The sequence below is a fragment of the Solea solea genome, chromosome 3 (genome assembly GCF_958295425.1).
Source record: "Solea solea chromosome 3, fSolSol10.1, whole genome shotgun sequence".
Taxonomy (NCBI): Eukaryota; Metazoa; Chordata; class Actinopteri; order Pleuronectiformes; family Soleidae; genus Solea; species Solea solea.
Window position 1 is genome coordinate 3,002,687 of NC_081136.1, and position 13,209 is coordinate 3,015,895.

The following is a 13,209-nucleotide window of genomic DNA, read 5'->3' on the forward strand; positions in this document are numbered from 1 at the left end:
GGTGGCCTTCACACACCAGAAATAATGTCTTTATCGTTCATTCTCCAAAATAAGCTTCTGCAACAGGTCTGTCACATGACGGCACAAAATGGCGTCTTCCATAAAGCAAGGCCCTTGCCTGCAGTACATATGAAAGGCTTCATTCTTAGGCCACGAAAATAAAGTCATTGTACATGTATACAAACATACTTAGAAGTTTTTACAGTTTTTTGTAGTTTTTTTTCTGCCAATAAACCCTCCTAAATATTACATACTGGTCCTTTAAGAAGGAAAAATGTGATAATATGCGTGTCAATATCAGTACAGAGACTGATCTTGGGCGTATTAAACATGTCAGCCCATATTTATCAAATTGAGAAGCTTAGTCGTACAAATTGAACTGAATAATTATCGGGGGGGGGGGGGGGGCCTGTTGCACCATATTCTGAAAAACAGCTGTGTAAAAAATAAATCTGTGACACAGCCCACACACAGCCGAGCGACATGGGATTGATTTAGATGTTATTCCATGCAGCCTCTCATGGACACCCTTTCACGCTTAATCTCTGTGACACTGAGCATCAAAAATAAAACACTACAGTCATGTTTCACGTGGTTTTTTTCGCTCCAGCCTAAGAACTTGTACTGTGTCCAAAAAAAAAATGGGTATAAACATAAAACCAGCAACACTGCCTCTGCATCTGCTCGGATTAAAAGAATAAAACGCCCTAGCAAACACGACTTTGTGAGAATGATCAGACGGCACGGAATTGAGCCGTGACGCTGTGTGGGGGGGGGGGCGTCATCATGCTACCCATCAGCAGCTTGGTAGATGTTAATGAAACGTGATAAAGCTCACTTCGTGTTCTCCAATCAGGAGGCTGCGGCTCCAGCTGTCTGTCTGTCAGCATCACGTCCACATCACCACCAACCACCGCCACCCACTGTGGGACCGGGCTAAGTAAAGATCCAAGGTGTGTGGGGGGGGTAGGGGGGGCACTCATGTGGACAGGCCAGAAGAGAAATTAGTAGTTACACTTCCCAATTAAATTTAATTCATTATAAAAATATGAGTGGAGAATACATTTGCCACTTTGTGACCGTACAACTCCAAAGTGCAAAAAAAAAAGATGAACAATTTTAGCCCCTGCAGATACAGGAAGTGCTGGTCAACTGCTGCCTCGTTTTTTAAGTTTGTGTCACTGAGGCTAATCTGAGTAAACGATTTCCAACACCAGCGTCACAAAACAACTTATCTGAACTTACTGATGGAGGCAGCGCTGGATCAACAACTCCTGTGTGCCTCGACGTGAAATCACTGATTTTATCAATGGACTTGATGGCGGTGAGAGCTGAGAGTGACACAAACGTCAGTTTCCTGTTGATAAATGCTGCCTAACAGAAAGATATAGTGCTAAACACGTTCAGAAAATAACACAGACTTGAGATTGCATGCAATTTATCAGATGAGCTGTTTGTCAAGTGGCTAAAATGTGTGTTTTTCCTGTTATTTTGCGCCTTCAAATGGCGTTTGAAATCTTTCGTTTAGATTAACCTCAAACACAAACTTACCAAAAAAAAGACAGCAGTAGTCCAGCAGCTCCTGTGCCCATACAAGACCGTCACTAGTTTGTGTCGCGTACAAAATAAACCAAAACCTTACGAAAAGCCTCCACTCAAAACCCTGATTCGGGTTCTTTCAAAGCCGCATAATTATCCTCAGGTATTAAAGAAAACAAAGCCGTCCCAGCCGCCGGTGATTCACCGGCATTGTATTTGAGACGTGCAAACTCTCTGCGAGCGAGCGAGTGAATCACTGTCGCCGCCTCGGCCTGGTTTCACCGGGTATTTAGAGCAATCACGTGTAATTGCTGCAGACATTTCTCTGAAATCATATTCAGACTCTTCAGACCTTTAATTACAATAATAGAGAAGCACCGAAGGTATCAATTCACTTTTGAACACGCAGACATTTCTTAGAAATGACCATGGAAGAATACATAATCTGGATTATTCACACAATTTCTTACTACTTTATTAATGAGGACAGGATTATCCGCTGTAAATGCTATGGCCAAACCTACGAGACCACAGTGTATTTTTTTAGTCGGCTTTTTAATAATCAAACAAATTAGTGGATAATCAAATTTTCTGAGGCAAAATTATGTTTTTTTTTTTATCTACAGATAGAAATGATAAGAAAATGCCGGTGATAATAATCGTGGGCCTTTTTAACAGCCGCTCTTTTTTTGCTGTACGTAATTTTGTTCCTTTTTTAATTTAGTGTCAGCAGGGAAAGCATCACATGCACATGTTTTCCAACAACATACAGTGACGCGGGAAGACGTGGAAAATGTATTTTTCATTTGCGGTCAAAGATCAATTTCTGACATTTTAACACGAGATACAGCTTTGTTTACGGGGATCGCTCGCTGAAAAGGTCGAGTCTTCTATACTGTGCCTTTAACATCTTTAAAAATCACTGCCATTAGAGCCGACCACAACTCCCTGAAGGCTCCTGTGAGTGAATGCCAGAGCTTAGCCGAGTGTTTGCTTGGATACAGAACTCATTAAAAACCACTAAGAGGCAATAAGTTCCAACTTGAATGCTTCGTCCTGAAAGCTTTAATCTTCTTAAAAAGTTGTGTAGCTTGTGGAAATGAAGGAAAATCTGTCCTAAAGAGCACACACACACTCACTCACTCACTGCGTCACCTCGTCTCCGCACAACCTTCACTGTCAGGTCACCGTGTCGTCAGGCGGTTACTGTGAGCACCTACAATCAAAGACAATCTGTGACGACGTCAGTGTCCACAAATCACTGGAAGACAGACGGGTTTGCACAAGGTCAAACACGATTACATGACACTATAGTCACAACAGACTGACAACTGCCTGCCTGCACCTGTTATTGATTAAAATCACAATGGGCTTCTAGGCTGTACATTCAAGTATCACCACACTCGCATTTATAAACACACAGTAGACACCAAGGTTGTAATAGTTTTGGAATTGAGTTTTTTGTAATATAGAGTATTTGCCAGGTGCAAAATTCAAAAAGGTCATAATACGTATTGTGTCATTAAAAACCCAATAAAAGACGCCAAAAAGATTTTAACCCTTTAATGGCACAGACCCGTGGTGCACCCTTGGTAAATTGCCACGGTAATAACACACAACTGCTTATATCATAAAAGAAAATGAAAAATATGAACCTAAAAGTATTACTTATGTATCAAATAGGGCTGCAACTAACAATTATTTTCATAATCGATTAATCGAGTAATCATAAAATGTCAGAAAACGTTTAAAAAATGTTGATAATGATGATCTCAAGGTCTTGTTTTTGTCCACAAACCAAAAATGATTCAGTATTTAATGATTCCTCTGTTGTGTTGAGCAAAGAAAATATTCACATTTAAGAAGCTGAAAACGATCCGAAATCTTGTTTTAATCATGAAAATGCTTCAAACCGATTATCAAAATAGTTGACGATTCATTTAGTAATCGATTAATCGAGTAATCGTTTCAGCTCTAGTATGAATTCAAATTTACAAAGACGAAAACTAAGCAGTTTTAGTTAGTTATCGGGTTTTGTTTTGTTTTAAACTCTAATTTTTTTATTTATATTTCAGCTGACAAAAATGTTTTTCAATTTTAGTTTCCATTCGTCATTATAAAACTATAAAAACCTTGGTAGAGACCAGGTTGAAAAACCCCACAAGTCCCCTGTAACACATAAATAATATCAAGGCTATTTTGATGACGTTCATAAAACTGCACAATAACAAACTCATTATGTGGGCGAGCGTCCAAAACTCAGTATCTGTGGCTAAAAAAGGGAAAACTGGGCTCCGGTCGCCGAATATACAAGATATGATGCGACCCAAAATAGTTTCAATCCGCGCTATTTACAGAGAAAAGGTCGGCTTGACCACGACAAGGTCAGCGCCCGCGTGTGTTCGAGACGCTTGTATTTCATGACGTGAGTCGCGTTGAGAAAATATGTGACATTTTCTCTGGGAGATAAAAATGGAGACGGGAGCTGGACGACAACGACTTTATAAACTAATCCTCCTGATGCAGAGAAATCTACTCGACAAGAGTGGAAAAACCATGTGACTTTCTTCTCTTAATGAGGAGGTGAGATGACTCGTTGACACTCATTAAAATGTAATCAACTTAAAAAAAAAATGAAATGGAGATTAAATTGAATGGATTTTAGATGCAAATTATTCCTAATCCAGATTTACTTTCTATTTTCTGTGCGTTTTGTGATCAATTGTTTGTTTTTTTGTTGACAGATAATCAGGAAGACAACGCGGACAAAACAGACAAGGAAGGACATGGCTCTCAAACTGCAGTGCGTGGACCACCAGTGGGTACGCAAGCTTAGTCTGGTGGTACTTGGGAGGATAATCGGAAATATACTGTTGAACCAGGGGGTGTGTGATCGGAGTGTGTAGAAAAATTAAACAAATCATCCCACAAAGTTCCAGGAAACTTGATTTTGGGTCGGTTTTCACCTTAGGGGGCGCAATAGAGCCCTTAAGGAAACTTTCGGGCACTATGAAATAACGCATTTTGGTTTCAAGTGTTTTTATGCACATTAACGCCCTCAAAGATGACCGCAAAGCCACAGAACCTTTTAAAGGGCAATCACACACACACACACACAGGAGAGATGAGACGTGAGGCCGACAGCGACACCTGAGCCTGCACAGCTGACACACGCAGAGCTCACACACACACACACACACACACGTGTGTCGTGTATCCTTCATAGTGAAGACATTCATTGACATAATGCATTACGTAGCCTCCTCTTACCCTAACCCTAAAACCAGGTCTTAACCCTGAAAAGGACATTTTTAGGGGTGCCAGAATATCAGGACCAGCTAAAATGACCAAGTTTTTTTGGTCCTCACAAAGATACCCATACAAGAACACACACACACACACACAGTCACAAACAGCCGTGTCTCTGGTAAATAATGCATGAAAAGGGAGAAGCAGACGACATAGGTGGTTATAGGATCCTCCCAAAGGAAACAGCGGGTGATTTCCATCCTGTGCCTCCAGTCGTCACACACGCACAGACACACAGACACACACACACACACACTGCTCTGCTCAGCTGACAAACAAACGCTGCGTTACGCAACATCTTTCATTTCTCCATACCGCCGCCGACTGTGTCGAGGCGATACGAGAAAATCACAATTACAGGATTTGAGGACAGGATTTAATCACAAGGGAAGAAAAATGTGTCCAAAAATGAATATTTATATGTGAATGATAAAGTGCAAATAAAACACGATAAGTCATGTGCACATATTATACTCATCAATATGCATAAACGTTGTGTATTATGTATAGTTTTGTTTTGAAATAATTGATGCATCTGTATGTCGAGAGTCTCATGTGCAAAATACACGCATGGTTTGTTATTTTCCTCTATATTTCTGTATAAATAAAAATGAATAGTTTGTGCATCGTGCACTGGCAAACTGTAAAAGAGTCGAGTTTCACGTTTCATTTCTTAAATGAATGAAATAAACAAACATTATCCATCAATATGAATAAATGTCTCAGAGTAAATCAAATCATAAACATTCGCATTTGCAATATTAGCGTCTTGTGAGCAAGAAATATTTTTATCGATACTTATAAACGTCTTGTTTGCACAGTGTGTGTGTGTATTGGTATTTCAAGTAAGGCTTGTATATTTATCATATGGGACATTATCAAGTGTTTACTTTAAATATTTCTTTTTTTCCCTGGTAAGGGAGAGTTTAGGGTTGAGGGAAAAAAAATTTTCACTCAGGGGAATTAGGTTTTGTTTAGTCATCGCCTACGACAGTGTTTGTCAAACTTGTCCTGAGTGTTATTTATAATATTAACACATAGATCTGAACTAAAACATTGGAAAATAACACTATCTACAATGGCACAAACTGACCACAAGAGGCAGCAGTTGGACCAGCACGCCCTGTGTTCTCCCACATGCTAAAAACGCTGATTTTTTCCAATGGGCTTTGGTGCAGCGAGAGTAAACGTATAAATCTGAACTAAGACACTGGAAAATAACACTCATCTATATATCTATATATATATATATATATATATATATATATATATATATAGATATATATTTATATATATATATCTATATATATATATAATATCACTCCTCATATATAACCTTATAAACATAACCACTATTACGGGAAAACTGCTTGTTTCAAGCCTAATTATCTGCCAGTGCGGCAAGAAAATGCCACTTAAGTTAGGTTTTCTTGAAACAAGTCAAATTATCTTAAGTATCTTCAGCCTTAATAAGTAAATAAGTCCAGAAAAAAATGGTGCGATTAGATAAATACAGTGAATTCAAGTCAATTACACACGTACAGAGTGCCTTCTGTGGGTCCCGCCCCACACTTTGAGAACCAGGACCTAATGTGACCTCTAAGTGACGAGATTGAACAATTCAATCATCATAAAATCAACAGTCGGGCAGAAGGAGGCGACTCTTCACAGTCTGATCATTAAACTGAATGAATGAGTGAATGAATGAATGAGTGAATGAATGAATCTGCTGGTGCAGCAGATGAAGACGATGATGACATTTCTAGGTCACAGTGAGACACAGAACACGTCTAATTCAACTGTCCTCGTGTTACTTTGTGTTTTTTGGTTTTTTATTATTTGCCGCCGATGATGATAAGAACACACTTTCAGACATTCTTCCACTGCGGCTTGAAGACAAATCATAGCAGGAAGAAACAACAACAACAACAACAACAACAACAAGATGAAGAACATCAACAGGCCCAGAGTTTGAATTATTAACGCGCGCAGCAGGAACGCCGCGATAAAACAGCTTCAAAATCCTGCTCATCACGAGTTCCTGCGTCGTTCTCCGAGGTGAGATTAATGTTCCACTACAGAAGAGAAGCTCGACTTAAGAGGGGAAATAATAATAAATAACCAGCGGGCGGGATTCACAATCAGTCCCGTTTGTCAGGACGGTGTTTACGGCGGCAGGGTCTGAACGGAGTCCAGGAGCAAAAGGAAAAAATCCGAGCAGAGGCCGCGTGATTGTGGATAAACGGCCTCCTCCAAAACACACTCCGGTCTTCTCCGCTCAGTCGAGTGAGTGACTGAATTATATATGTATGTGGTTTTGATTTGGATGCAGCAGTGAGAGGAGGAGAGGCAGGCATTTGCATGAGCATCTGCGGCTCTGGGATTCAATTTACCGTCTGCACCGATCTAAGCGTCAGCACATTTCACAGGGTTATGGAAAGGAAATGTTTTATTTCACAACAAACACGGCGACGGTGGAGACAGCGGGAACTCAATTAAGTGCTCCCAAAGAACGGGTGGCTTTAAATGACTTTATATAGACTTTTCTTGACGCGGTGTTCGCCCGTTTATCCTTAAATATTGTATTGGTGTGCAGTGGCTTTTCTAAGCAAAACAAAAATGGCCTAAAACTACAAAAATCCCACTGGAAATCAACAGAGAACAGAAATCATAGAATTCGGTTGCCTCAACATCACATAATCCTCCAAAATGGTCATTTATTTGAATGTTATATTTTTTCGCAAAAGGTTACGCAAAACATGAAGAAGAGCATTACGCTCTTGAACCTCACATCATAATGTACGATCTGTGAGGTTTTTCTTAAAAAATGTAGAGCGGCTCACTCCCGCTGCACCAAAGCCTATTGAGAAAACCAGCAATTTTAAGGTTTTAACATTTAAGGCACACGGACGTTCGCCGATCCACTTCTGCCTCCACCACTGAGTTCCCTTGTGGTATTTTATTAATTCGGCATTTGAAATCCTTTGTTCGGATTTACAAAAGTGGCACAGACTGACCACAAGGGGCAGCACTTGGACCAGTACCCCCTGTGTTCTCGCACAGGCTAAAAACACCAGTTTTTTCCAATGGGCTTTTGGTGCAGGAGCGTAAATGGGTCGAAACTTCAGTTTCCCGTTAGAAAACGCAATCTAAAGGGGGAAAATAAAGGGCAAAACTTATACTTAAGTGAGTGTAAAACTTACACAGGGAGCGCACGGAGCACAATCAGCTGAATAGGACCCGTTTCTGGCGATCTGTTTACATCCCCCGTCCGTGTGGATGCACTCGTAGCTGTGTTTACAGTCGCCGGCGAGCGCATTGGAAACCTGAGCCCGATGGCGTGAAGCTGCAGGGAGCACAAACAACAACAAGAGGAGCCTGGGAGCAGCAGCAGCAGCAGCAGCCTGGGAGACACACGAGGATCACCGGGTTTATTCACCAAACTATTTACAGCAAGTGTACAGGGGGGAGTGTTGTCCTGTGCTACGTCTGTGAATCCTCATAGAGAACATTGGCCACCAGTGACCTCACTGCTGCCGGGTCCTCGGCATCTGTGGGAGGGAGAACACAAATGTGGCACAGGTGTGGTGGAGACACTACTCTACTCTCTCTGTGACTCTGAAAACTAGAACATTTGAGAAGGCGTTCTGAACGGTGCCCACTTCTTGGTTTCACGGCAACGAGTCACATGCAGGAAACGTGCGTCCGATAACAGAGTATTGAGTATCTCGAGTTATATGTTTGTTTTTTTTTAATCAGATTTTACGTTTTTATCAGTCCGATACGCGACCCAGTTGTTTTCCAATCCCTCGCTTTAATCGTTATATCTTGTGTTTGGGTTGGTGATGTCATCGTTACTGCCCGCTGAGGCTGAGATTAAAGATCAAAACAGGAACTTCAGACATTCATCGGGTTTCTTTTTCTTCCTTTTCTTCTTCTTGTTCTATATCTATATACTGTATATATATCTATATATAGATATATATATTTATATTATGAGTATATCATATATATACATGAGTATTAATCTATACAATAATTGCAATGCCTTGACTTCAGTGAGGTAAGCACACACACAGTCCCAGCCATAACAACAAAATCGGATTTAAAAAACAAAACAAAAACAATGGTACAGAACTGGCATAATCATTTCTTTCGGTATTTTCGGTGGATCCCTAGTGAAACTCTACCTCTGTGTGTAGAACACTGGTCGATGATTAACTGTGACGTGTGAGTGAGCGGTGAACTAACTCACCGACTCCCAGCGCCTTCATGTGGTCTCTGAACCCGGGTTTCTCCTCCAGCACTCGCAGCAGGTTGGTGGACTCCATGCGCTCCAGGTTCACCTTCCAGTAGATGTGGATCTTGTTGTTGAAGCTGACGTAGACGAGGCACGGGCTGTTTTTACCCTCCTTACACGTGTACTGACCTGAAAGCACACGTAAAAACATCATCATTTACATGCATCACAGTGATGTGACGTGATGTGAGGAGACGCCCGGTGTGTGTGAATCCTAATGAACACATGAGGAATCCTCTGTAGCCTGAATACTACTACTAACAATAATGACCTATGTGTAAAATAAATAAATGACAGATGAAACAATCCTAGTTTCCATTACTGCGACACAGCAGGAGGATTTGAAAGGACAGACTGGAGGGGGTTATCTTTAGCTCACTGCTGCCACCTGCTGGTGTCAGAACGATAGCGTTTGAATGCATGCGAACGACTATGATGTAAACATTTGATGCTGAGGCACGAGGAAACAAAACAACTGAACAAAATACAAGAAATAATAACAATTTAAAGCCAAAGGAAACTATAGATGACAGTTTTTTCAGGAATATTTAAATTTGTGCATGTTTAGATTAGGTTTATTCCATACGTCACCTGTTATTCGCACGTTTTAAGCGTGATTGAGCAAATACTTAAGGAAATTATTTATCCAAGAAACAAAAACAAACAGGATAATTAAAAAATGACGGCGCGCGTCTCACCTGCACAGAACGCGTTGACGTTCTCGTCGAACTGGAAGCGAACCACGGAGCGGTTGTGGTCGATGATGTACGTCTGACCATCCCACGCGCACGCAACCACCTCCTCCCTGCCGTCGCCCTGGAAACCAGACAGACCACGATGAGCGTTTATATTTTCACATACACATTAAACACAAAAAGGTCAAAATATTTCAAAGTGACAAAACCCTAAATATGGAGATTTTTTAAAAACTCCTTAACCAACTATTCCTCTAAGGCTTGTTATTCCCTTTACCTAATTTAGTCCCTTATACCTTTGAATTATTCCCTTATGAGCACTGTGTTTTAAACATGTGACATTCCGCTCGTCTAAAATCTGTTTTTTGTTTTTTTTTCACATTGTTATTTTACATATTTGATAAAGCTTAAGGGAAAGGTGATCAAAACACGGCCATGATCTGGGACAGGACCTGTTTTTGAGCAGACGTACCTAATAAAATGGCAGGTGAGCGAGTGCATGAACTTACAGTGACGTCGAGCTTCTGCAGCGCAAAGAGCTGATGATCCACCTGCACTGACCACAGCAGCTGCTCCGAGCTGTTCATCAACTTTAAAGTACCTTTAACAAAACACATGAGAGGTAAAAAAAATAAAAAATACTATGCTGATATTTTACAACTGAAAACTCATAATTAATGACTGACCGTCTAAAGTACAGAGAGCGAAGAGGCCACATTTTGAAGATTCCTCTTTCGAACCTGATTTTAAAAAAAAAGAAGCGAGAACTAGTGTCAAAAATCATGTTTTAATCAAAAATCTTAAAAGCACCTTACTTGTAATAAACGGTTAAAAATCAAACACAGTACAGTTTTATTTTTTCGTAAAAGGAACGCAGCGCAAACAAAGAACATGTTTACCGGCACCTTTACTGACGCTGCCGATGAGATGAGTGGAAACGTTCTTGTTGTGTATCCGCCCAGTGGTCAGGTGGAGAACTACGTCTCTGGACGGCCCGTCGCTGTGAGCAAAGAAACGAAAGAGTTAAAGCTGAAATTGCCACGTTAAAACTGACCGTAACCAACCTTGAAACTAGCTCAATCTGTACAACGTCATGTTCTCTTTGCACTCGCACGTATACCGACAGAGTCTACCTGCCGGGTGTGGCCGGGTCGTCGTCTCCGGAGCCTGACGAGTCCTGTTGTGTCCAAGAGCAGAGCAGGATTGCGTAGCCGCAGCCAGGCTGAGACACCATCAGCTCCGGTAAACCTTCTGGACCTGGGTTCACCGACAGACTGTCCACCTGCAACAACAACAACAACAACAACATGACTCAAACAAACTAGAAAATATTCACATTTAAGAAGCTGAAAAATGACAGAAACGAAAAAATATTCACATTCAAGAAGCTGAAAAATCGAAGAAATCAGACCTTAAAAGAAGATAGGAATCACATAATGTTGGGTTCTTTTATTTAAACCGAGCCCTATGAATGGATGATATTGAGAACAAGGAGAGTCCAGCGTACCTGTCCCTCCAGAAGCCATTTCTTCAGCAGAACCAGCTGACCTGACCCCAGGTCTGACCCCTCAGTTGGCTCCTCCCATCGGAAAGCTCGCACCACGCGGTCCGTGTAGCCCACGACCAGCTCACTGCGTCCGTCTCCATCTACACACACACACACACACACACACACACACACACACACACACACAGTACAGTGATCACGTCCAACAACACAGCACAGAGGACACGCACGTGTGAGACGCGGTGGTGCAGAGAGCAGACGATTCACCGATGTCACTGATGAGGATGACTTTGGTGTTGGCGGGAATGTGTTGGGTGAAGAGCGGCCTCTGGTCCTCGGAGGACAGGGACTCGTGTTGACTGCTGGTATCGGATTTGCTGGCGGACGAGGTCGTCAGGTCAAAGAGGTGAAACCAGCCCTCTGCGCCCACGGCGACCACCAAGTTCTGACAAAAACACAGATGTTTAGAAAATGTTGATCAAATGTTGTTACCCAAACCATGAAAATATAGAGTGTTTCCTCACCTTTCCTTTGTTGCACACGTCTCCAACGGCGACACAGGTGAGCTGCAAACACAACGCGTGAAAGAATCAAAGATACACTACCAAAAACAACACTCATTTTCTTCCCATCGATCACGTGACGTTACTGACCATGCCCACACACGTCCTCGTGATCCAGGGTTTACAGTCGTCGTTCTTGTACACGAGCAGTTTCCCGCTGGTGTCTCCGACAATCAGCTCGTTCAACTGCAACGACAATAAAAAGACTTGTTTATACTCTTTATACTGTACACAACCGCTGAATAACAAACCTAAACTGCTGTAATGTGGTCAAAACTGTAGCTGAAAATTGATCTTATTAGAACTAAATCATGGGTTGTTCACTTTTTTCAATTAATTAGTTGGTAGTTTTCTCCATAAGTGGCAATCAAATTCAAATGTTTGATTTGTCCACAAAATAAAAGTATGTCTAGTTTACTGTCGAAGACAAGCATATAAATCAGCAACTATTTAACGCTAAAAAAACTAACATGGTGTTAAACTAACACTTTAAACTTGAGTATTTTATTACCACAATACTCACTAGAACTTAATTTAGACAGTGATTACTTGTAAGAGATAAATAATTAAGACTAATTGTGTCCATAAATGTCTGCAGTATATCACAAACTCTTACTTTGTCAAATAATTGCAGTGTTTTACAAATTAGATACACGTCAAATGGCTGATTTAATTATTACTAAGATGACACGTGCAATAAAATAAAATAAACAAAAGTCATGAGGGGAAAAATAACCCTTAGTAGGATTTTATCGATGTTTTTATCTTTATACACGTTTGTTTTTTCTCAGTGGGGGAAATACAATGAAAATATGAACAAATTAATTCAGAGACAATGTCGTAAAATTTTAGCTCGGATACCACGAACACGTCTAAGTTAAAAGTTGAAGTTAGCTTAATTACCGTGTCGTTGTCCGCGTCTCCGAGACAAATCGCGTGAGGAAACAACGTTCCCGTAAAATCCAAACTGACCCGCTGGACGTAATTTAAAGACCTCATACTTACAACTGTTAAAATCACGAAAGTCGCCTTTAACTTCACTGAAGTTAGCTCACGAGCTAACAGTTAGCCTAGCTACCGTTAGCTCCGCTCTGCTCTGCTCTGCGTGGCGACAGCTAAGACGCCACATTTAACGTGAGCGTAAGATGACGCAGCGTGAAAAGCGCGAATTAATTAAAACGCAGCGTTTGTTCTGACGAATAATTCCAGAGCCCGCACGTTAAAAAGAGTAAAGGTGTTAACTCAGGTAGCATGTGCAAGCACCGCTCCGTAATAAATAAAACCACGTGATGTGCT

The 13,209-nt window shown here is 41.1% G+C and overlaps 1 protein-coding gene across 2 annotated transcripts; it reads right to left on the reverse strand.

Moving 5' to 3' along the window:
- Positions 1-1,496: 1,496 nt before the first annotated feature.
- Positions 1,497-13,209, reverse strand: itfg2 (integrin alpha FG-GAP repeat containing 2). Of its 2 annotated transcripts, XR_009239908.1 has the most exons (13): positions 12,817-13,209; positions 12,004-12,099; positions 11,875-11,916; positions 11,618-11,795; positions 11,351-11,490; positions 10,977-11,125; positions 10,749-10,843; positions 10,530-10,583; positions 10,353-10,444; positions 9,847-9,964; positions 9,104-9,277; positions 8,052-8,399; positions 1,497-2,800 (listed from the first exon to the last, which is right to left on the reverse strand). XR_009239908.1 is itself a non-coding variant. In XM_058624835.1 (12 exons), the coding sequence occupies exons 1-12, from the start codon at positions 12,910-12,912 to the stop codon at positions 8,332-8,334; spliced, it is 1,302 nt and encodes a 433-aa protein (XP_058480818.1). In that variant the 5' UTR covers positions 12,913-13,209; the 3' UTR covers positions 6,654-8,331. The 2 variants fall into 2 exon arrangements, 1 of the variants encoding a protein (XP_058480818.1); XM_058624835.1 differs by lacking the exon at positions 1,497-2,800 and having other exon boundaries at positions 6,654-8,399.